The following is a 25,995-nucleotide window of genomic DNA, read 5'->3' on the forward strand; positions in this document are numbered from 1 at the left end:
CAGTAGCTACCTATAAGAATACCACAAGGTGCGAACGCAAGAACATGAAACGAAAACCCTAGAGCGAGAGGGGAGGCAAATCAACTCAAAGAAACGCCACAAAACAATCAACAAACCATACCCCTACACCCACAAGGTCGTACAACGGCAACCAGCCTAAGTGCAATCGATGCAACTTTCATCATCACGGACCTTGCCGTGAAATGCATTGCGTTAGGTGCAATAGAAAGGGACACACCATCCGCTACTGCAGAGAACTAGCCCAACCAACTGCTCCAGCCACAAATGTAGGAGTAAACCGTGCTTGTTATGAATGCGGAGTAATGGGACACTTCCGAAGAGACTGCCTGGAGTCAAACATCATGAATGCTGGTGGAGGAGGCCGAGTATTCGCAATGGGCCAAGAGGAGGCTATTGCAGACCCCACGGTTATTCTGGGTACATTTCTCCTTGATCAGTTATTTACATACATTCCATTTGATAGCAGGAATGCAGAGGAGTTCCGTGAGTCACAAGTTTAAAAATCTACTCGAACAAACACCCTAATCATTAAACAAAACTTTCATAGTAGTAATAATAGAGATAGACTAAAAAGCACTGAAAACACATACATAGAATGCACTATTCCACTAACAAACGTCTTACAATGAGAAGTACCGACATCAGCATTCGACGTGGATTGGTGTGGCCCTACCCATACCAGTTCCATGTGTTATAAAAGACACTTTCACTTTAACCATCGACTAACGAAACTCGATCGATTTATAATGACAAACCCGGCACAAACCCCAATTGGTTTCTAGTTTCAAAACCCCGAAGTACTCATGTGAGGAATCTTTACAACCTTCCCGTAGTATCCCCTAACAGATCATTTAGAAATACCACGCATACAACAAGTCAAATCCAAGCTCAGAAACTAGGAGTGAATTCAACCACGAACTTCAAAATGTAGCTACCCTAATGCATCGAGTGAATATGCTAACATTTAGAAGAACATAAGTAAATAAACCCAAAACCGCACGATCCCGATCGGTCGAAGTAATAGGCGGAGCAATGAAGGTACGCTGAACCACGCACATTAGGATCTAGATTCATAAAGGAACAAGTGGAACAAATGGATCAGAAGCATTCACGCCTGCCCGCAAGAATTGGAGTCCCAGTCAAAATGCGAATTTCGGGACGAAATTCTCTCTAACGGGGGGATAATGTAACAACAGCAAAATTCAGGTCAAAAATTAAACTTTTATAAAACCGTATTTGAGTGTACTAAGTGGTAGATATCGTAACAAGGTTTTCATACCTATAAAGAACACAAAAATCCGAGTTATAACGAAAGAAGTTATGACCAGTCTAAGATTTCCGACAAAACCGGCAACACCGATTAAACAAAAAATGTGAAGTTCCAATACAATACTTTTTAGCCTTAAGTATCTTAATGAAATTCGTAGATATCATTAAACAGTGAACATACATTAAAAGATCGTCCAAATCTGATTTCGTATGAGGAAGTTATGATTTTTCTAAGTTACGAATATAACAGTAGACAACTAAAAACTCGAAATAGAGATCGAGAGACTTTTAGCCGACACAAACTAAATGAGAATCGTAGGTCTCAACAATAGAAGCGCAACGGTAAAAAGTCTGACGGAATCGGACGTCGGATGAAGGAGTTATGGAACTTTAACGGATTTTTCCTGTCCCGACGTATTAAAAATAATTTCAAAATTTGCCGACGGAGTCTAAACGAAAGTTGTAGATCGTAGTCTCACCTTCGCGTGGATATAAAGAACGTCGAAAACGGAGTTCGTATGACAAAGATATGAATTTTCGAAGTTTGCTAAATAATAAAAATATAAATTAAATTAAAAATCCGGTATCATCCGAAGGAGGAGTCATCGGACCAATCCGGGTTACGCCCAGCGTACCCTCGTACACCCAGCGTACTCGGATGCTAGGCTCCGGATTGGCCACGTCGCTCTGATGCTTCAACCGAGGATGCAGTAAGCCATGACGTCGCGTACGCCCCGCGTACTCTCGTACGCCCAGTGTACGCAAGGCTTTCAGCCCATATAAAGGATGCGAGGATGCCGGCCATTTTTGCTAATTTCCTTCCTTTCTCGCGCCGAAGCTCTGCGTTTCAAACCTCGGAGCCATCCCGACGCCCCGGTTCCCATACTCAAGCCCCGAAGGAAGTTTCACGCTCCCGAGATTCCCGAGAAAATCCGCTTTCTCGAGTAGAAGTTCTGCTCGATTTTCGTCTCACTTTCTTCAATCTATCATGTGAGTTCATACCCCTACAAACACACTTCAAATACGTTTTTAAATGCTTTTTATACTCTTTTAGGGGGGAATACAAGTAAACATACGGTTATTATCATGTATTTCATAAAGTTTCACTTTACTCGTTTTTATCAAATGAATCACTTGTGATTCATTACAACTATGTGAAAACTCTTGTTAAACTTTGCATGCACTAGATTTATACAAAGTATGTAGTAATTCCAACAGTATCCTTCGTTGCTAAACCGTTTTATACATGCAAAGAACTTATGATTTATGCTTTGTCAAACATTGTGAAAAAGGATAAACTTTGCATACAAAACTATTACTTTAATACAGACTTAGTTGAGAATCCGTGAGACGTGTACATCTTCAAATGCTACATTTTGCTAAAAGGTATCGCTACAAGTCCTGTCTATAACCAGAGTCTCCCGTTCGGAGAACGTGTCAAATGTGTATAGATCTATACGGGAAGTCATGATCCCGCGCCCTGACTGTTAGCTACAGTCCGTCCTTTGGGGTGACAGTTTGTCATAACGCTATGACGCCTGAAGAACGTTGCTACAGGCATATTATGTTTAGTATGGTTATAAAACTCACCGGATATACAATTATTATAGTATTATGCTTTTATGAACGAGTAGCTGTTAAAACTATTCTTCATCTAACAAGTGCGATCTTCGTATAGCTTTATTATATAAAACTATGCAACACCTTTTAAGCACGTCGATTGCTTGCGATTTTCGGTCTTAGAGACTGCCAGTTATGTTAGGAAAATAAGGGTTTTTCCTGCATCTAAAACAAACAACTAATAGGAAAATAAGGGATTTTCCTGGTGCAATTATTTACCACTTGTAACACGAACATTCATATGCATTTCATACTTTTATAAGAAAATAAGGGTTTTTCTTGGAAAACACAACAAATCATATCTCAACTATTAGGGAAAATATGGGATTTTCTGGATCTAATACATTCATTTCAACACAACGAATCGTAACACTTTTCGTTTGAAAATACCGCGTTTTCTGGAAAACATACACGAACTTTCGAATGGCGTACATTTTCTCAAAACACTATTTATGAACTCACAAACTTAATTGTTGACACTTTCTCTTTGAAATAACTTGTATTCTCAGGGAACCGCTAAACAGGTTTGGAAATCGACTTTTGGGGATTAACGTGCTGACGTTAATTACTTCTTTTGAAAGATGTTTATGTATTTATCTTTTGAACATGTAACGAATACAATTATGTAAACATTTTGGAAACATTAATATATATGGTGGTGTGTACTTTCCTTTATATGAACTGTTATGATACTGAATATGATGTCCTCTGCCCCCGAACGTTTCCGCCGTTCTGGTTTGGGGGTGTGACAGTCTACTTAAATAATATGATTTGGTGCACTTATACTTGTGTTTCTGTAGCTATATAGCAGAAAAAAGTTAAGATAGCAACAAAACATCTGATGGCACTTCAATAGAAACTAATCAAAACTTGATCAAGCCATCTGGAACACCATGTGTTGAGAGAAGCCATCTCATTCATTCATGTTTTATGATTGTTTTGTTGCTTTTGGTTCCATATTTTCCATTTGAATGTCTTTTTTATCACAAGAAATTTGCTATTTTCAGCTTATCAATCACATAGGATCCAGGAATCACTTGCCAGCCATTGTTGGAGGAGGGATAAATTACTATATTTAGGTAAACCATTACTTAGTATTTTTATAACGATCTAAAGCTTACAGAATCATAAAAACATTATTTTCTTTATTGTTCGGTGATCGATTGTTGTATAGAGAAGCCATGTAGGCCAAGTAAATTAGCAAAGAAGGATATCCATCTTGATGAATCAGCAAGAACAATCCCATGTAAAGCAGTCGAAGATACAAGAAGTTCTATTTCTACCACATTATATTTTTCTTCAGTTCCATAACCACAAATATCATCAAAGAAACCACACAAGTTATAGTTGGGGTAAGTTATAATCAACACTTTTTATAGCTTTTGGTCTTCATCATTTTTTACCATATGTGTATTAATTTGTTGGCTCCACACCAAACAAAGATTGGAAAGGAGGTCACTCATGTAACGAAGAGATCAAGGTTCTTAAGATCATTATATTCCACCTGTCGCGCTCTATGTTCTGTCTCCCTCATAATTTTTACCCGCTTCTTTGGCTTTGCCTTTTTTTCACATCTGGTGATTTTAATGAGTCTTTTCGGAATAGTTTTACAATAGATGGAATTGTGTATCATTTTGATTTGTAACATATTTGAAATTGTTGTTACTAGATTGCCTTGCTAGGCAAATTCATATGCCCAATAGAGATTATAAACGACAACACTAGGATGTTTATGTTCTGTAATAAAAAAACACATAACTTGGCTTAATCCATTTGCTTAATTACATGTTCAACATCATTTTACTGAGTTTTATTATAAGTTTTATCTGTATAATTGTATCCGCGGGTTCGTTATTTGATATACTTGACTGAGGTTTTACATTTTTCTTCAAGCACTACACTATGAAGATGAAAATCAGACTAATCTATATGTACTCTTTTGAACCTGCGGTGATTTGGTGGGCCTAATCTGTCACCGGTGAGTTTTCTTTTTTACTTAGATTAATCATTCCATGTGTTTTGTTAAATACAATTTGTTCATCTTTTATTTCTCAATAAAAAATATGCTTAATGTACATTTCCATTGTGTTGTGTTCCAAATTATTTTTTACAAAGCCAGAAAATGGATAATAAACTTTGTATCATATGCAGAAAATAACATTGAACTTTTTATTTTTCTTCCTATTCAACCATTGTAATTTGAATGAACATTCCTGAAAATAAATGGAAGATAGTTCCAACAATAACTATACGTTAACAGTCCAATGACAGAAGGGTCACTTTTTTGTAGCCGCGGTTTGGTTATTTTTTGTTTAAGGACAGAGTGCTCTTTTTTTTTACCATCTTAATTTACTTTCATGTTTCCTAATTATGTTTTTGTTTAAATTTTTTTTTAAAATTAGGTGTGAAAATGAACAACTGAAAGAAGGAAGGTCACCTAGCAGTACATGTGATTTGGTTTTCCATGCTTCAAGGTAAACATCACTTTCCCCTTAGTAAATAGTAGTAAATGTGAATATAAGGAAATCAGATTCGAATCTCATCATATATTTCATGTGTATAGAAAAAAAAATTACTGTTCCATACCACTTATAGCAATACCATGAAAAATCCCATACTCAAACGCCTACAAACATTATATGTTCTTATGATTTAGGTAGTGTTTGTTTTTTGTCTGCAGATCTGCGAGATATCTTCTGTCTGCGCCGTGCAGACCACGCGCAGACATTAGTCTTCGCAGACTGTTTGTTTTTTTGAAGACTGCAGACCTAAAAATGTCTGCGCGCCCTCTTCTTGGCGCAGATGTGGACCAGAGTCTTCTAACATCTTCAGACATCTTCTAGCTTAAAAAAACATATATATCTTTATTTTTTTTAAGTTTTTTTTTTAATTTATATTTTTTCCAACTTTATTAATGATAAACAATATGAAAAAAAATTACAAAACTTAAAAAAAAAACATTTGACGATACAAACATGATATTTTTAACAAATTTATAAATAAAAATTTATTATAATAATAGACGTTGAAGTTGTTTATATAAATATGAAAAAAAAAATCATAATATATTCTTATATTTTTTTGCCAAAATTTTGTAAAACTTTATTTAATAAAGTATCATCAATTTCTCGAGAAAATATTTATCATACGTTTTTAATAGATTTATTTGAAAAAATCGAAGTTTATTTCCATCTATTTATGTATCAAATTCTTTGATCACTAATTATAATGTTTAATTATAACTTTACAATCAAAGTTGTTGGTTTTTATCAAATATGTATATGAATTAATACCATTTTTATTTTTATTTTTTATATAATAATACATAAAAGTTGATCTAGATTCGTTATATATTTATAAGAAAGTCATAAAAATATATAAAAAATTCGCTTTGAAGTTTTAAAAAATCAGTTTATTTAGATTTCAGTTTATTTTAATAGCCCGCAGATGTTAAAAAAACAAACAGTCTTCTTTTTTCAGACTGCAGACGTTTGGTCCACCTCTTCTACTGCAGAGGTCTACAGATGTGGTCCGCAGACTGCAGACATTTTGCCTCAGAAAAAACAAACAGCACCTTAGTTTCCGTTCTTGATGAAGCTCTTCCCATATCCATGATTTTTTTAAGCTTTCCCAATAATTTTTTCCTTATTAAGTATTTGAAAGGCAATTTCTGCTACTAGCAATCCTATGATAGCATAAATTGAATAATGTGTTAAGAAATTTTTTGAAAAGAAAAGATTTCATAGTTGGAGAAATTGAGGGAAAAATAAACAAGTGGTGAGTTGTAACATTCTTTATAAAACTTATTCTCATAATGTTTTAATTTTTTCAGTTTGTTTATAAAAGTTTAAGTTTATAATTTTCCACAACTATATACAAATGTGCAGGGTGAGAACATGAGGAGGTGAAATGGGTTATTCCGAGCTCTATTAATCAAGTTCATTGGCATAACAACTCCGGTGGCAACAAACAACTAGGTTCAAATGGCAACCTTTTCTGGTGAACAAAGTCAACAACAAGACATGGTGACTAAAATTGAACCTCATCGAGTACACCATACACGCATGAGACATAATAAGCAAGATGGTAACTAAATCACACATTCTTTCTTTTTTTATTTGTTTAAAAAAGGCCTTAATGATGATGCGGGCTACCTTGGATTTCCATGGTGGATTGAAATGATGTTTTCATAGGCCATAAAAACATTAAAAAAACGATAGTGGTAGCCTTTTTTATTAAATTACCTCTTTTTTTTCCAAATGCTCAATTGATGTCACATATTTTCACTTATGGTAGTGCAGATAAATTACAAATCTTGAAAGAGTGTTTTGGTAACTCCTATTTGAATGTTAGACCTAAAGAATTGGAATTCGTGGCTTCTTTAAACGTCTAACATAGTGAATTAATGGGATAATCACAAGAAATAGGAATAAACTTCCACATTTTTGTATGTATTATAGCAATCTACTTTTATTCCTTTCCACTCCAACATTACACTCACGGCTTACCTTTTTCTTTTCATATTAAGGTGTTTTACTTTCAAAAAGCTACATATTATACCAAATTACCATATCAACGAAATTTAACATGCTTGCTAGCCATTATACTTATTTATTTTTTAGGTGCAGTTCATAGTGATGGGAAAATATGTTTAAAACAGAATCACAGATACATTATGATCCGAAGGAAGTGATTGAATACTTGAGTTACTTGCATTGACTAACGTCTCTATTGATTTTTCTAAAATTTTAATAGTACTATGTGTTATTCTTCATTTATATGTTTGAGATTTAACTTTAACAATTAGGTAGCTCGTAATGACTTTAATTTGATGATGACAAAAGATTAACTGATCCTGTTTTCTTTTTGTAGAATTTTAATTTCACATGAAGAACCAAAAGAATGTACAAATCAGAATGACCTACGAATTAAGGAGTAAACTCGGTAAATGGAGTTTCTATCAGATTCAGTCCATCATTCATTCGACAAAGCAAACATATCAATGTTGTCCGCCTAAAAATTAATTTTGGTATATGTAGTAAACAACAGCTAGCGTACTACAAACGTGTGATAAAAAAAACATTTTGCTTATTAGACGAAGTTTTTGTTTCGATAAATAAATCAATAAATTGTGTACCGTAAACTCCTATTCGAAATCGTTTAATAAAAAACACGGGGGTCACTTTTGTAGTTCTAAATTAATTATTTACTTTTTACTGATTTATCATTGAATATTGAAAGTATTTTTGGAATGTTGTGCACGTTGAACTTTCACGAAGTTGATACCAATTTTATATGACGTAAATGGACTATTATAAAGAAAAAAGCAATCTTAGAATGTTAGAATAATAATAAGCGTTGCATCGTCTTACGGATAGGGGTGATGCAACGGATAGGGGTGTTGATCAGTTAAAATTTTTGGGTTTCGGGTAGAACGGGTCGGGTGGTTCAGGTATTTCATTAAAATAATAATACCCAATACCCGACCTATATTGTAATTCGGGTTTTAGGTCGGGTTGGGTATTTTCGGGTGTACCCAAAAATTACTTAAGTGTCACTTATTGATTTTTTTTTTTTAATTTTTTTTTTGTATTTTGGTTGCTTTAATAAAAAATTGGATAACAAAATATTTCTTACAATTAACAAGTACATATACCATAACAATACAAGTCATTATAATATGTTATGTGATTTTTGCATTCCATTTCAAATTTTAATTTAAAAAAAAAAAACAGTTTATGGAGTACATGATCAATGTTTGATCAAATTTGGATTAACCAAACATGTTACATTATTTGATGTAAAAGGTGAGTACATAAAAGTTATAAATAAAAAAATTTAGCATGTTATCTAAAATGCAGGGACCAATTATATATCTATATTTCAATTCACAAAGAATAAATGACAAAAAAGAAACATGTGCATAGTTGAAAAAAAAATATTCGTAGTGCACAAAGAAAATGAAGGGGAATCTAACATCTTAATCATTTTCATTATATTTGTTGTAACATTCTTAATCATTTTCATTATATTTGTTGTACCATTCTGTTCAAAACTTCATTTCATTTTCAATAATTTCTTTTGTATTTATTATATACCGTTCAAATAACGAAATCATGTGACATTTGGTTTAAACTAGAAGGAACAATAATTATGTAAAATAATGATACAACTTTAATAGTTATTATAACTAATGTATTAATTAGTTTTTTTTTCTAAATCGGGTATTCGGATATACCCGAATTTTTTTAAACCTACCCAACACCCAACCAATTTAAATACTGGGTTACCCGATTACCCGAATTTTCAGACCCAAAACCCAATTTATCTGACCTTATCTACCTGAATTCAAAATGGGTCGGGTCGGGTAATCGGGTATTGGGTATTTTCAACAGGCCTACTTACGGAGGTCAAAATATATATATTTGGGCCTTATTTTTAAAAATTAAAAAATTAACCAGAATTGTTTTTTATTTGGTTAAAAGCTGCACATTGCATCCCTCATTTGTTTAAATCTACACCTTGCGAGATTTTAAAAAACTATATTGCCTTTGTTTATTTTCCTTTTTATTGATTTTTTTTATTAATTATAATATATAAAAAATGAAGTGTGCCCTCACCCTTACACAACCAATCCTCATTTAGTTAGATACCCTAGATATCCCCTCCTGTTTCTCTATCTTCATCTTAAAACCTCACTTCCCATGTGAAATCAAAATCCGACCATCAGAGATACTCATCGTCCCCTTCAAACCATTGACGTCGTCCCCTTCACACCACCAGCTTCATCCCTTGCAACATTTTGCCACCATTGCCTCCAAGCCGTCGTCGCCTCCTCACATATGCACTACCACTGTGGAGCTCAATGGACCACAACCATCCTCTATGTCTCTCCCCCTCCTTCTCTGATATACTCCATCTTCGAAACTTCACCTCATCATATCAGATCATTGCCGCCTAGTGTTTCATTTCTGATTGTCATCGTTGCCTAGTGTTTCATCTCAAATTGCTCAACCTTCTCTAGCATCAAACATGATAAAATCTCTATATTTTGCAAGATCTCAATGATGAGGTATTTTCAGTTTTAACCCTAGTATGAAGAAATATTGCATTGTAGCCCTTATGTATGAGAAAGTTTGCAAAATGGCCCATAGTGGCATTTTTGTAATTGTGTGGGGCGAACTCACGTATGATAGGCGTACTCCTAGAGTACGTGGGGCATACGTGGGTGAGCCATAAACCCTAATTTTTAGGGTTTGGACCCTATTTAATCATCTTTATGGCCTCCAAACCTCTTCTCTTATCAACCTTCATCAACCCCCCCCCCCCCCCCCACTCGACCTTAATAAACCTTAATTCCTTGTTTAAGCATGCTTGAACTTTAGTGTTCATTTGTGGCTTTAAAGAAGGAGGGAAGTGAAACCACCTTGGAAGCTTGAAGAAGCTTTGGATCTAGAATCTTCATCTCTTTAGCAACCTCCAAGAGGTATAAAGTTACAAACTTGGCTTGTATTTCCTTAAGATCTTGCTAAGTTCTTGATTCATGATCATTTTGTCCCAAGTCTTGACCTTTTTTGAGTATTGCATGCTTTAGTCCATTCCTCTTGTCCTTTTCAGACGTTTTGAGGTGCTTAGAGGCATAAAAATGTGGACTTGATCAATTATTCCCTTCCATGCATGTGCTATAAGGTCTTAATGGGTTAAGTAGATAAGGTTTTTAGTATTAAGCACTTCTTGGCCATGCAAGACCATAAAGTTGGAAACTTTATGGTCAAGGACGTTATTTGGGGCTTGGATCTGACTTTAGACGTAAGGACTTGATGTATTAAGCTCTTAATGAGAAAAAAGGTTGACCAGGTGTGTATGCTGGACGTACCAAGTGGTACGATGCGTGTACGCGGTCAGAGCCCCGTCGTCTGGTCAACAAGCGAGTACGCCAAGCATACTCAGCTAAGTCGATCTTAGTTGGGTTGACTCGGCTGAGTGTTGACTTAACCTTTGAGCTTTGACTAAGTTTAATCAAAGGCATTATGGGAAAATTGTTGTTAATCTAGAATGGAAAATGTTTTGATTATTAGGAGTCAAGTATAGCCGGTTGTTGGAGCAGAGATTCATTTAGACTGTATTCGGATTGAGATGTGAGTTTTCCTCACTATACTTATGGGTCGAAGGCACCAAGGCCGACCCATTGGATTAGATATCCTAGTTCGCTGTATGTTGTTATGTTGTAGTGATTTGTTATATTTGTATCCTGGTATATAGGATGATTGTTATGCTATAGTCAATGTTGTAGAACTCGCTACTCGGTACCTGCTCGGCCGACTGGGGAGTAGCGAGTACCAGGGAGTACTCGGGAGTACTCGGGGAGTACTCGGATTCGGTAATTCATGTAGAAATATTTTTTAGAAAATTATATATGTCAAAATCATAAGTTAAAATCATAATTTGATTGAAATATATAACCAAAATTAGATACATGTGAATACATAAAAACTGAAATACACATAATTATCTCACTACGTGGATAATTACTGAAAATTTAAGATATACATGTAGTAATAATCACATGTATGTATTAAATAATAAATCATTAAGTGCATTATATATATTAATCTTGAAATTCTTGATTTTTTTCTCTTTTTATGATAATTTTGACCCTTTGACCGAGTTTGACCGATTTTGACCGAGTTGGCCGAGTTTGACCGAGTAGGCCTGAGTAAGACCGAGTAGGCCCGAGTTTTACCGAGTTTGTCCGATTTTTGACCGAGTTTGACCGATTTTTGGCCGATTTTGACTAAATCTGAGTTTTTTGGCCGAGTTGACATTACTCGCCTCGGTGGAGGGCCGATTCCGAGTAATCGGCCGAGTAGGCCGAGTTTTGCAACACTGGCTATAGTGATATGTTAAATATGTATTCTGGTATATAGTATGTTGATATGTTGTAGTGATCTGTTATATTTGTATCCTGGTATATAGGATGTTGATATGCTATAGTGATCTGTTAGATCTGTATCCTGGTATGTAGGATGTTGTTATGCTGTAATGATCTGTTAGATCTATATGACTACATGTACCTACTAACTATTAATTATTATGGTGTATGTTGTTATGTTATGGGTTACTTGGTTGAGGCGGACCAGTTGAGACTGAAGGCGAAGACACCCTGGGAGGTCTGGATAGACTGAAGGCCTACGAGACGGTTCAGTCAGGCCGAAGTCCCAAAAAGCGATCTAGATAGGCTGAAGGCTCGGTGAGGCGGTCCAATCATGCTGAAGGATCTGTATGCATCTTGTTGTTGTTATGTTATGTGATGGTACTTTGGGGGAACTAACTAAGCAATGGCTTATAGTTTTTGTTTCGGTTTAGGTACTTCTGAGGACTATGGCAAGGCGAAGGCGTAATCATGCACATCCTTCGTTTTATGTTATCTGGATTTTTGGGACACTCAGTTTCTGAGAAACACTTTTGAAATAATGTTTTGTAAACATTATCGATTGAATTATTGTTTTTGAAAAGTTTAAATTTATTGTGACTTTTGAGATGTTACATATTTTCAGTAACTTCATCCATACTGCATCCTCTTCCTATGCCTTCTGCTCTTGTTTGTGAAGAAGGGATCTAGTGGTAGTGATTTACATTGGTTATGGCAAGCTATGGTGGTGATAGAATTGACCGATGGTGGTGTTAGTGTTGACCGATGGTGATATTATTTACTGTTGGTGGTTGTAGGATCGATGGAGAAGAATAAAGTTTGGGAAAGAAGGAGACGGAGTTGGGGAAAGGGAAGGGGTGTTTTGGAGATGTTTCGGAGTCATCGGAGATGTTTTACAGTCATCGGAGTATTGAAGCCAGTGACCCACGGTAGTGGTGTTGGTGTTGGTGTTGGTCAATGGCAATGGTGAAAATGGTGGTGCGACAATATGTTAAATTAAACAATTTTTTTAATATATTAAACACTTTCTTTTAATAGTTAATAATTAATAATTAATAAATAAATCAAAGAAAGAAATGAATAAGGTCAAAAATGTTCTTTTTATGTTCGGAGAAGAAGTATGCAAGTTTTAAACTAACGAGGGACGGTCCGAGTTAATTTTTAAAAATAGAGATTGAATGTGCATTTTAGCACATATACGAGGGACGATTCATGTAATTTACTCTAATAATAATTAAAGAAATAAACCATGAAGATGTATGAAAAATCATTGATTAAAAAATATTCAAAATAATACAATACAACATAAAACAACAGATTTTTAGTATTTATATCAATTCAAAATATTAGACTAGCAAGCTTGACAAAAACCAACCTCTAATGGCCTTAGGGCCACCAAAAAGTTTTCATGTGTACAATTATTAATGTTTGTTGTTTTTTTATAAGGCCGGTAGGAGTAGCGTTGAGTTCATCGTAACCTATTTTAGCCAAACTCCAACTCAAATATACCATGGCGAGGGAGAAGAGAGGGAGTCTACGAGTGGTGCACCATGGCAAGGGAGAAGAAAGAGTACATTTCCACATGGGGATATCAAGTTTGATGTTTTTTTGGGAGGGGAACTGGTATGGTGCTCGACATCGGCAAGCCAAGGGTGTGCAGAACATAATTGGTCCAATTCGAACTATAATGCCTGTAAGTACAAGCTAGACGTTTAAAAATGATTAGAGTTATGACCATTTTTTTTAATAATTAAAATCATTGAATATGATAAATGTAAATGTATAAGAATCAACACAATACGGGTTGTATAAGTGTTAATTATATTTATTTATTGCGTATATACTTATGGACAAATATTATGGGCATATAATATTTGTATAAAACTTTATTATAAATTTAACGAATTGCGTTAAATAATATTTATAATAGAAAGATTAATTTTGAATAAATAATCTAAACAAAATTTATAGTAGTCATGATTACAAACACGTGAGTATAAAGAATACCAAAATCTAACTTTGTATGAAAAAGTAAAGAATTTTCGAAGTTTCGCGTTCGACATAATACAGTCGTGTATGTCATAAAATATGAAACAAAAATAGGTTGTTCGTTAGCCCAGACAATTTTATCGAAAGTTGATGTCCTTGTAAATACGGATTCGTTGATATAAAGAACGTCGAGAACCGCTAGCCTTCCTATTAGGCTTCGACAACCTCCTATCTTCAGCCCCCAACAATTTGGATCGCTCCCTTACTCCGCTGCAACATTGACTCTACAACAACAAAAATACGAGCAACCTATTTTTCTGCACCACATGCCCTACCTCCACAAATGAACGCTCCAGCTTTTGGTGGTCACGCAAATGCTCCTCAATTCACTGATTTGGCCTTTGTATTCCAATCTATGTTCGTTCAACAACTGCTAGATAACAAGTTTTATATGGACTCGAGAGTAAGCTCACATTTGTCGTTTAATGAAGGTAACATGCTCTCTCTAACACCATGCAGATTTTTACCAAATCCAGAAGTGCTAACCGGAGAAGATGGTCAGAAAAAATTGAAGTGACTGAATGTACAAAAGTTAGTTTAATGATAAACGGTATATAAAATATGAGTTTAATGTAGTTCATTGAACAAGTATAATTTTAATGATGCAAGTTTAACGTTGTCTCTTTAAAATGTAAACTGAATACTTCTGTAATAGTCTATAAAAGTGTAATAACCGATAAATGTGATTTATCTGACAACGATTATAAGTTTAATAGTAAATCATGTAAAAAAAATAAAAATATTACTGGCTTACAAAAATGACCATTTGTTACCTACTAGTGGTATACCCACGTAATGCGGCAGACATCAAAGTAGGGGCACTAAATCGTTTTGTTCTGGGGGCGGGGAATAGTTTTACAAGGTGGACATGTTTTTTTTTTTTTTTTGGAAAATACCATGTGGCTTCTAAAAATATGATGACAACATGTTAAGCTCACCATCACTCTCTCTATTCTAAAAGAGGTAACGGTGAGATGTGGGAAATTGAGAAGAAAATATGACGTGAGTAAAAGTGTATAATCATAAAATAAAAAAATGATTTAAAAATTAATATATATTATAATAAACATTTAACGGTAATGTTGTAATACAAAAAGATCAATCTTTGTTCTTTCTAAACAATGTTAGAGAGAGAAAAGATCAATCATACATGGTGTTGAAACGACATAGTTTCCCTTTCAACGATGTTATTTCAAGCAATTTTAATCAATGAAAATTTAACAACAATTTTATTTTCAAGCAATATTTACCAATGAAAACTTAACTGCTTCTTAATTTTAACAAAGGTTACATTTATCAACTTTTCTAAATGACATTTTAATTGGAGGCTTAATTTTTAATTTACGAATTAGCAATTCTTTGTGATATAGTTAACCTTCCCAATATTTGATAATACATAATAGAATTCAATTTACCAATTGTCGCGCAACCAAACACTTTAGAAAACAAATTAGAAAATCTTAATTTTTGACATCAACAAAAAGATAAACAAATTGATATGTTTTTAACAAGTTTAAATTTTATAATCAACTATTCAATCCACTGTATCCAAATTTGATAAGAGTTGATGATGATTTCAACATTCCATAAAATATTATTTGTTTGTCTTTGCTTTATTTATTTGTACATCAAGTTTTATATTGTATATCTCTTAAATTTCAAGATTTATCAAAAATATTTTACAATATAGTTAAGATAAAGTTATTTCCCCTTTGATAAGTTGGAACAAGAACACTATAAAATAAGGTAGAGTTAGAAAAATGGACTAGTTGAAGAATCAAAAAGAGTAAAATTTTGGTCGAAATATGATTATAAAATTTACGTCATTATATTAATAGTTTATATTTTTAATAGATTTTGTTCATGATATTGTACAGCTTCCGAGTTTCGACCCCTTTTATTCTTAGCTAAATTTTTAGATTCCTTATATTTCGTGGGCCCAGTTGTAGAATACAAAAAGGTTGGTGGTACGCAGAGTACCCTAACCTATCAGACCCTTTCACTTTGCCTCAAAAGGTTGACTTCTGATTTTCTGAATTCTGACTCTAACAGTTGCAGTTTTGAGTCACTTGTCACCGTTCTTCGTCAGGTTTTTTTTGATGAACTATTTTATTTTTGCAGATTATTTGTGTTTTTCTTCAGTATAATGCAGTTATGATTCATCTTACTATTGCACATTCATCATTTATCGTCTTCTTTGCATGTTAGTTGTTTGAAATTTTGTAAGTCTAGATGATTTCATTAAAAAATGTGTTTGTATATAAGGATAACAAGTCGATAATCAATTCGTAGAATGAGATTATGAGATTGAATCTGAATGAATCTATTTGAAATCGTAAAAGTGTAAACTGATTATTTACTCTTGATCGACATTTATACAATTTCAGGAATGGAGCATTTGAAATCTCCATTCAGAGGGATTGCACATGATGTTAGAGGAAGAGCATTGTGCTATAAACAGGATTGGAATGTCGGAATTCGCTCTGGAATTGGGTAATCCTCTTCGTTCCTCTGGTTTACGTGCATGATCCAAATTATACGTAGTTCTCTATGAATGTATAACCTAATGATTCAGCATTTCAACTAGATCGACTGTTTTGAGTCGCTATTTTCTGAGAACTATATTGATTCAAAATGCTAATTATGATTGTTTGTAGGATTTTGGCTCCAACTACATACATCTTCTTTGCTTCTGCACTACCTGTCATTGCATTTGGGGAGCAACTTAGTAGAGATACAGGTATTCTATAGAAGAGGAAAGTAAATACAATTAGATGATTCAAAATGGCAATTAGTTAACTTTTTCAACTGTTATTGTTGTAGATGGAAGTTTGAGCACAGTTGAAACTTTGACTTCTACTGCTATATGTGGTCTCATACACTCAATACTTGGTGGACAACCTCTTCTGATATTAGGAGTAGCAGAACCTACTGTTATCATGTACACTTACTTGTATAACTTTGCTAAAGGGAGGCAAGATTTGGGGCAAAAACTGTTCTTGGCATGGGCTGGATGGTAATTTTACAGAAGAACCCTAGTATTCCATGCTTTCTGAATCACCAGTTCCTAATTTATGTCTTAATAGCGACACAATTTTTGCAGGGTATGCACTTGGACAGCTCTGATGTTGTTCATTCTTGCAATTTTCAACGCCTGTGTTATCATCAATAGATTTACAAGGATTGCAGGGGAAACTTTTGGGATGTTAATTTCTGTTCTTTTCATTCAAGAGGCCATCAAGGTAATTAACTAAAGTCACTAATGGAGGAAAAAGTTTCAAAGCTAATAGTTTGTTACTGTTGTTTCATGTTTCATAACATTTAGTTGTGATTTTGTTGGTTTAGGGACTGGTGAGCGAGTTCAAGATTCCTAAAAATGAGGATCCAAATAGAGTGAAGTATCAATTTCAATGGCTTTACACTAATGGTATTCTTGCAGTTGTATTCTCATTTGGGCTTTTATACACTGCATTAAAAAGCAGGAAAGCAAGATCATGGTGGTTTGGAACAGGTGAATGGAGTATTTTTTTTTTTTTTTATCAAATATGGTTTAGATTCTTATCATCTTAACACATAACTGCTATTATGTGAATCTAGGGCGACTCAGAAGCTTCATAGCAGATTATGGAGTCCCATTGATGGTTGTAGTGTGGACAGCTGTCTCTTTCAGTGTACCAAACAAACTCCCTTCTGGTGTTCCAAGAAGGCTCTTTAGTCCACTCTTATGGGAATCTGAATCAACATACCATTGGACTGTTATCAAGGTAAATATTTGTAGACATTTTATATAATAAAACTTCATAATTAGATCTTAATTCTTCCCTTGAATTTAACTGCAGGATATGGGTAAAGTTCCTCCTGCATACATCTTTGCAGCCTTCATCCCAGCTCTTATGATAGCTGGGCTTTATTTCTTTGATCATAGTGTTGCTTCACAGTTGGCTCAACAGAAAGAATTCAACCTCAAGAATCCTTCAGCCTATCATTATGACATTCTTTTGCTTGGATTCATGGTACCTTTTTCTATATTATTAACTTATAATTAATATGTTAACAATCAGATGCATATTTTTAAAATTATTAAATGTTGTTTTCAGACGTTGCTTTGCGGATTATTAGGACTACCTCCTTCAAATGGTGTCTTGCCTCAATCACCCATGCACACTAAAAGCCTAGCAGTTCTCAAAAAACAGGCAAGTCTACAAAAGGAAATTATATAATTAGAAACGTATAATTTCATTGATATATTTCTTCTAATAATATAATTGTTTTATTCTAGCAGTTTATTAGAAAGAAGCTAGTAGCAAGTGCTAAGGAAAGCATAAAGCAAAAAGCTACCAATTCAGAGATCTACAACAAGATGCAAACTGTTTTCATAGAAATCGATAGCTCTCCAATTGTAAATCTTCAGTATCTCAAGTGTTGAACACAAGAAATAGCAACACATTTCCACAATTGTCAAAGTATACTTTTGTAACTTGTTTTTTCTTACATTACAGACGAATACAATAGTTAAAGAACTAAAAGACTTGCAAGAAGCAGTGATGAAAGTAGAAGATGGAGAAGAAAACACAAATGTGAAGTTTGATCCTGAGGAGCACATCGATGCACACTTACCTGTGAGAGTTAATGAGCAAAGGGTCAGCAATCTACTGCAGTCGCTTCTTTTAGCAGGATCTATTTGCGCAATGCCACTTATAAAATTAATACCAACTTCAGTTCTTTGGGGCTATTTTGCTTACATGGCCATTGATAGTCTTCCTGGAAACCAGTTTTGGGAAAGGATCTTGCTTCTCTTTATCCCCTCTGGCAGAAGATACAAGTCAGTTCTCTGTTCTCTCATTTTCAACCAATATATGTTTTGATCACTAATTTATATTAAAAAAAAAAAAAAAAAAAACAATTGCGATCTATATATCTCTATGTGGTGCAGGGTTCTGGAAAAGGTTCACGCTTCTTTTATCGAATCAGTCCCATTTAGAAGCATAGTCATATTCACAGTCTTCCAAATCATCTATTTCCTTGTATGTTATGGTGTCACGTGGGTCCCTGTAGCTGGAATTCTCTTCCCAGTTCCTTTCTTTCTTCTCATCAGCATACGCCAACACATTCTACCAAAACTATTCCACCTCCATTATCTCAGGGAGCTTGATGCAGCTGAATATGAGGAAATTGTGGGTAGTCCAACACGACCTCCTAGTTTCAATCTCAGGGTAATTACTAATTAATTAACTTTTCACAATTCAGAATTCGGAATTCAGAATTGATTTACTCTCTGTATATACAGGAATCAGATAGTGGACATGGTGGGAACAATGAAGATGACGTGGCGATATGTGATGCGGAAATACTTGATCAAATGACTACAAATAGAGGGGAGCTTAAGGTTCGGAATCTTAGCTTTAGAGAAGATAGACGCACACAGGTAATAACTACACTTACTTTTTTTTTTTTTTTTTTCTTCAATTCCTATCGTTCAACCTTATACATCATGCTTTCAAATTTATTCATATAGATTTGGTCTTAAAAAACTATTTTGCGCCTAATCTTATATTTGGTGTTAATCTGTTGTCATTTATTTATGCTTTAAGTATTAATACCATAAAAGTTGGAACTACCCCTCCCTGCAAAGGCTACCACCATTGTGCTTTGTGAGGCGAAATAGTTTTTTTTTTTTTCAAAACCCAAAACAAAATGAAACAACTGGGACCAAATAAGCAAATATACAACAATAATCTTTTTTGGACCAAACCTTCAACAAATGGAAAAGCACAAGGACCAACCTGTAATTTACTCATAAAACGTTTTTTTTTTTTTTTTTTTTTTTGCAGCAAATTTACCACGGAGACTATATCCAGTCTGAGTGAAAAATAGAGAAGACAGTTATGGAATGGATAGCGAACCAGAGTGCAACTATGATGCTTGTAAAGGTAATGAGTAGTTGTATGCATTTGGTCAGGGTAGTAGTTAGTGTTAGTTTGATTTGATCATGTAATTGACAATGTACAAAAAGTTGGTTTAAACGTTAAAGCCCAAATGGAACATTGATAATAAAAATCAGACAATTGGGCTCTTAAGTAGCATGAGAAATTTCCTGTTCTTTTTTTTTTTTTAGCTCAACTCAAATGGCCACAAACCCGTTGCAATTGATAAAAGTGAAATGTCTTAGAGCGTAGAAAAGGTTATGAAAAAGCTTAAAATAAAAAATAAAACTAAAAATGTGTGTATCCGAGCTTTTTCCATTTGATTATCTATGTTTTGTTTTTACATCATTGTAAAAGCTTAAAAGAAGAGTTTGCTAATTAGCAAGATTCTTGAAAAAACTTCGGTTTGAAAAAGCTTTTCATTTTGAAAAACTTTTTGGCTTGAAAACACTCACGGATTTGACATTTCTATTGTAAATTAGACATTGACATCTTATGTTACTAATTTTGATAAAAAAAACATATATATTTTGATTCTTTATAAGATTAGAATATATAATTTTTTGACTTTTCTTTAATGGCGTAGTTCATAAAAAATAATAATCAGTTTTTATTATGTACTAAAAATATGAAATCAGAAGAGGTGTGAAACGTAGTTTTTGTATAAACAGAACCTTGAAAAGTGGTTTTGAAGTAAATTATATTTCTTAATCTATCTATTATTGGTATATGCCTAATCGTATAATGCCACATTTATCTATCTCCCTATCTAATAAACAAAACCTAAATCCACGTGTCCATTGAAAAGAGCTGAATTTTTACAAAGTTAAATACCTATTATACCCCTCTTTGATTCAACTACGTATCAAAACATATAGTACGCCCTGTTTTCTTTAGAATTACTCGGTTATAACAGGTCTGGATATTAACTCCAAAATTCATTACATTCCCGTTTCATAGCATCTTATTATGGTATCTGATCTTTTATATAAGGTATGCTATCAATGCTATCAATTGCATTCAATGGAAATCGTATTACAGTCAATATATATTTCAAACATTTATATCAATCGTTTCTTTGGTAAATTGTGTCTCCTTTGTCCTTCATCAATCGTGCTCGAAAATCATCCACTTAATCACAGACGAAAATCGTCCACTCAATCGCAGAAAAGAGGTGTTCGGTAAGTTTCTTAAAAGCTTACTTTCAGATTGTTTGTTTATTAGTTGAATCTTCTTGTGTGTTTTTTTTAATTTATGTGTTGTTTTTTACACAACAGTTTATGCTTCTCAATTCTCAATGTGTATGCGTGTGATAATCATAATCGAAAATTGTTCCTGCTTCTTAAAAACCTACTTTCAGATTGCTAATCAAACAATAATGATGGCTAGGGCATTTTCGTCCTTCATCAATCGTTGTTAATTTTGATTTTTCATGCTTATCCATTCTATCTACTGGATCAAATGCTGGAGGGCATTTTCATCTTTTGTTTTCTCTTTGTAGTGTATATACATGTACGCCCAAGAAGATGATATTAACAACCTATCTACCCCTTAAAAACCCTTTTTACCTTTTATTTATATCTGTCAATCTTATCCACTTTTGGATCCTATTATTATATACTCTTAATTTGATATTTTTATAACTTAATTAAGTTGACCAATCTTACATCTTCGGGTAACATTAAAATTAAAAAAAAAAAAAAAAAAAAAAACACATCAAATAGCATCCAAAAAAACAAAAACACAAAAAAACCACAAAAAATAAATGTCCCAGCAGAAAAAAAAAAAAAAAAAAAAAAAAAAAAAAAAAAAAAAAACCAAAAACAGGAACCAAACAATATCAAACAATAGGAAAATTGTACTTTTCAATTTGGTGTTACTTTTATTTAGAAACCAAAAAAAACTTGTACTTCTCAGCATGCTTTCATTTTCTGTGTTTGCTAACTTTAAATGTCAAATCTGTCCTACTGTTGCTACTTATTTTTTTATTGGTAAAATACCATTTTTACCCTTTATTTATATTTGATCAATATGAAATATACTCAAATATCGATTTTTTGCATTCTTTAACTATGAAGTAGATCAAATTGGACTAATATGCCCCTACCCCTGCATGCATCCTTTAACAAACGTTACAATCAATAACAACATACTTTCATTTTCTCTTTTTGTTAATTCTAAAGGACAAATTTGTCCTGCCCGTTCATCCTGCCTTTTTTTTTTTTTTTGTTGATTGTAAAGGACAAATTCTTTTTTTATATGTTTACTTAAATTCTGCTTATCATTGTTTTTTTTACTCTAAACATTTGGTTGTTACTACGAACTGCTAAACATCGGTCATTAGGAAATATGAAATACTTTTTACACCTGGTCCACTTTCAAATGCTTGATGTTTAGATAGACGTTTTTCGTGTAAAGATTGTATAAAAAACCTACATGAATAAAACATGGATGAACATATTAAGTGACATTGAATTAAAGTTTAATGCTAAGTAAATAGTAGTAGGGTAATGCAAAAACGAAAATTTCGTATTCAGTAATATTAAAAACTAAAAATGGTTCTGTTTAAGCCTACATCATATCCTATTTCCCTTTGATTAACATGTTTTTGGTGTAAACCGGTTCAAATCAATGACAAATATGTAATTCTATGAAACATGACAGAATTGCCCCTTAATTCAAAATAGAACCTACCAGTCAAGTAATACAAAATACAATCAACTAATAATAAAAAAGAAAAAACATATTAATTAAAAACTGAATGAAGAATTCATTTCTATAAAACGTGACAGAAATGCCCCCGTATTCATAAAACATAAATATAAAATTTTATTTCTATTCGTATTGATTTTGATTGTAACATTTTCCTTTCTACTACAGTTTCAACCCAAAATTTACCATTATACCCTTCAACAATGACAAAAAACAGTTGGACATAATTATTTTATTCATGTGTATTGTACTTTTAAGCAAAAACTTTTCTTTTTGTTCGATGTGTGTTTTGTACTTTAAGCCTTCCTTTATATGTGTGTCATAATTGTGTCTACTGATGAAAGTTTGAATACTTAACAATTATGATTATAAAGATTCTAATTATGCATAGATATATAAAAAATAATTCGACAGAATTACCTTTCATGTGCAAATAAAGTAGTGTACTTTTCTTTTTCTTGTTATGAGTATATTAGCTATATGAAAAAACATGTATCAAATATGATTTAATTAAAAAAAGTGGTATATCAAATGCACATGAAATAGGTGCATGCATACAGTTTCAACCAAAAAATTTACCATTTTACCCTTCAGCAATGACAAAAAACAGTTGAACATAATTATTTTATTCATGTGTATTTTAGACATTGGAACACTCTTTTATATTTTTCTATCCGAGTTAGTGTTTTTTACTGTTCCGATGAATCTTTCAAATACATTAATTGACTTTACATAAATAAAAAATTAAAATTTTTGATCGTATATCCGACTTAGTGTTTATTTGTTTTTATATGTTTACTACTCTAGGGACATAATTGTAATTATGTTTGTGTTTACATTTTCTATGTGTAATTTTCTTCCTTTCTTTATCCTTAATATTGTATGTCTTTCTGTTGTAATTACAATGGCAACTACCCAGCAGAAATAAAAAACCCAAAAACAGGAACCAAACAATATCAAACAATAGGAAAATTGTACTTTTCAATTTGGCGTTGCTTTTATTTAGAAACCATAAAAAAAATTGTACTTCTCAGCATGCTTTCATTTTCTGTGATTGCTAAGTTTAAAGGCCAAATATGTCTGCTGTTGCTACTTATTTTTTTATTGGTAAAATACCCTTTTTACCCTTTATTTATATTTGATCAATATGAAATATACTCCAATATCGATTTTATGCCTTCTTTAACTATGAAGTAGATCAAATTGGACGAATATACCCCTACCCCTACATGCATTCTTTAACAAACGTTACAATCAATAGCAACATACTTTCATTTTCTCTTTTTGTTAATTCTAAAGGACAAATCTCTCCTGCCCGTTCATCCTGCCTTTTTTTTTAATTGTAATGGCCAAATCTGTTTTTATATGTTTACTACTCTACGGACATAATTGTAATTATGTTTGTGTTTACATTTTCTATGTGTAATTTTCTTCCATTATTTATCCTTAATATTGTATGTCTTTCTGTTGTAATGACAATGGCAGCTAGAAATATCACTTTGATCAGCGACTTAGACAATATGAGGGATGATTACACACTAAAAGTGTGTATCATCCGGTTGTGGAGATCATTTTCCGAATCTGACCCCCCTGTTGTGAAATCAATTGAAATGATATTAATGGATGAAATGGTAAAATATCCTATTACAATAACATTATTCAAAATCATTTTTTTTGCATTTGCTCATTCCAATAATATTATTCAAATTCATTCATGGTCGAATAATTGATTCAACTTTGACCAAATTAAATAAATTAATATACAATTGGTCAGCAATATATATAATATTCTTACAATATATTAATAGGGTACAAAAATCAGAGCCAATGTCTACTGAAAAGATTTCCAAAGGTTTGACTCCAAGTTAAAAGAAGATGACGCTATTTACATCCGATCCCCCATTATAGCTCCAAACAAATACACTTTTAAAATAAGTGATGTAACCTCCAAGTTAAACTTGCATGGACAAACAACTGTTCATGAGTGTCTTGGTTTTCAATCCAAAACAAAATATGAGTTTTGTTTTGTATCGTTTGAAACCATTATCTCTGCGACAACTACATCTAATATCTCAATTGGTACTTTTCCCCTATTTTATTGCATTTTGTATTTAATTTTTTAATTTTACATAAATTTGACATATTGTATTATCATTTTCTATATGTTATAGGTGAAGTAGTTTCGTTAGGCAAACTGGATTCCCGTGATGTTAGCATATCGAAACATAGGCTAACTTTACAAATCAGAAACTTAGAGTAATTATAACTTTTATTATATTATATATTAAATTATTATTATTATTATTATTATTATATAAACATTTAACCTTTGCTGTTTCTGCAGAGGTTTGCAGGTTAACGTCACATTGTTTGCAGATTTCGCATACCAAATGATTTCTTATCTTGAAGCTCATAAGCAAGTTGGTCGTGTGGTTATTATTTTGCAGTTTGCAAGACTTAATGTCTATAACGGTATAGTTCTTATAAAAGGCAACCTTCGTTATTTTACGCTTTTTTATTACTCATTATTTTGACTAATTTATTTTCTTTCAACAGGAATTCCTTCTGTTAACAATTATTTTGATCACACATGTATGTTCATAAATGCTGATATTCCCGAAATTCTGGCCTTCACAGATAGGTAACAAACTATTTTAATTATTCATTCTTATTTTGTTTCTTTTTAATAATTTTACTAATTTCATAATTATTTTCCTAAATAAAAAAACAGCTTGGTTGGATTACGAAGAATTCAAAACCCTTCTTCTTCTTTGACTTTTGATAGCTCTCAATCATACAATGAATATGAAGACTTTTTGAATAATCACAAAGTAAAAAATATTGTCGATTTGCTAGAACCACAAGAGGTATGTGAATAATTTGGTTTATTTAATGTGGTTTTGTTTTATATTATTCATTTATTGTAGTTGCATTGTTTTTTTTATGAATCTTTTTGTATTTTATATTTTTTTAGGTCGGGAAATTTATCATTGTTGGTACAATTTACGGTATACGACAAGATATTGATTGGTATTATGATGCGTGTTCAAAGTGTGAAAAGAAAGTTGATTGAAGATATGTTTTTAGCGGTCCAGATAGTGGTGATGCAACTGTGGTTGTTGAATGCTCTACTGAAAAGTGTAAAAAAAGGAAATTTCTTCAGCTCCAAGGTTTTTTACATTTACCAAAACCTTAACTGGACAAACTTTCACTTTAGTTATCTTTGTATTTAACTTTTCTAATGTTTGCTTGTCTTTCTCTTTAACATCTATTCAAATTTGTATATTTTTGTACAAATATATATTAATATTAATTTTAAATAATAAATATAAAAATGTGAAACAAATTTATTTCTTATTAATAATATAATTTTTTTACAAATTTTTTACCCGTGGATTCCACAGGTTGTAACCTAGTTATATAATATATTAAATCTAATGCCCCCTTAGGAAATATACTCTGTTTCTA

The 25,995-nt window shown here is 32.7% G+C and overlaps 2 protein-coding genes and 1 long non-coding RNA gene across 3 annotated transcripts; all 3 read left to right on the forward strand.

Moving 5' to 3' along the window:
- The first annotated feature begins 3,763 nt into the window (after window positions 1-3,763).
- Window positions 3,764-5,392, forward strand: LOC145038880 (uncharacterized). The gene is made up of 4 exons (XR_013679614.1): window positions 3,764-3,989; window positions 4,085-4,262; window positions 4,804-4,888; window positions 5,313-5,392. It is a non-coding gene; the product is annotated as an uncharacterized LOC145038880 (long non-coding RNA).
- Window positions 5,393-15,887: 10,495 nt separating this feature from the next.
- Window positions 15,888-19,955, forward strand: LOC145038881 (boron transporter 4-like). The gene is made up of 14 exons (XM_078987099.1): window positions 15,888-15,980; window positions 16,279-16,384; window positions 16,549-16,631; window positions 16,715-16,907; window positions 16,995-17,133; window positions 17,237-17,402; window positions 17,489-17,655; window positions 17,731-17,904; window positions 17,989-18,084; window positions 18,174-18,290; window positions 18,391-18,713; window positions 18,825-19,104; window positions 19,179-19,316; window positions 19,723-19,955. The coding sequence occupies exons 2-14, from the start codon at window positions 16,281-16,283 to the stop codon at window positions 19,756-19,758; spliced, it is 2,016 nt and encodes a 671-aa protein (XP_078843225.1). The 5' UTR covers window positions 15,888-15,980; window positions 16,279-16,280; the 3' UTR covers window positions 19,759-19,955.
- Window positions 19,956-24,354: 4,399 nt separating this feature from the next.
- Window positions 24,355-25,600, forward strand: LOC145040286 (uncharacterized). The gene is made up of 6 exons (XM_078988233.1): window positions 24,355-24,379; window positions 24,699-24,783; window positions 24,872-24,999; window positions 25,084-25,168; window positions 25,259-25,394; window positions 25,502-25,600. Exons 1-6 carry the CDS (start codon window positions 24,355-24,357, stop codon window positions 25,598-25,600), a joined length of 558 nt encoding a protein of 185 aa, XP_078844359.1.
- Window positions 25,601-25,995: the final 395 nt, after the last annotated feature.

Source organism: Lactuca saligna, chromosome 4 (genome assembly GCF_052625555.1).
Source record: "Lactuca saligna cultivar CGN05327 chromosome 4, ASM5262555v1, whole genome shotgun sequence".
NCBI lineage: Eukaryota > Viridiplantae > Streptophyta > Magnoliopsida > Asterales > Asteraceae > Lactuca > Lactuca saligna.

Bases quoted from the DNA above. Each gene is read 5' to 3' on its own strand.
- LOC145038881 (XM_078987099.1), top strand. From the start codon at position 16,281: ATGGAGCATTTGAAATCTCCATTCAGAGGGATTGCACATGATGTTAGA. The intron at 17,905-17,988 runs GTACCTTTTTCT...TGTTGTTTTCAG, and splicing joins TTCTTTTGCTTGGATTCATG to ACGTTGCTTTGCGGATTATT. The intron at 18,714-18,824 runs GTCAGTTCTCTG...TATGTGGTGCAG, and splicing joins CCCTCTGGCAGAAGATACAA to GGTTCTGGAAAAGGTTCACG.
- LOC145040286 (XM_078988233.1), top strand. From the start codon at position 24,355: ATGTCTACTGAAAAGATTTCCAAAG. The intron at 25,000-25,083 runs GTATAGTTCTTA...TTCTTTCAACAG, and splicing joins AAGACTTAATGTCTATAACG to GAATTCCTTCTGTTAACAAT. The intron at 25,169-25,258 runs GTAACAAACTAT...ATAAAAAAACAG, and splicing joins ATTCTGGCCTTCACAGATAG to CTTGGTTGGATTACGAAGAA.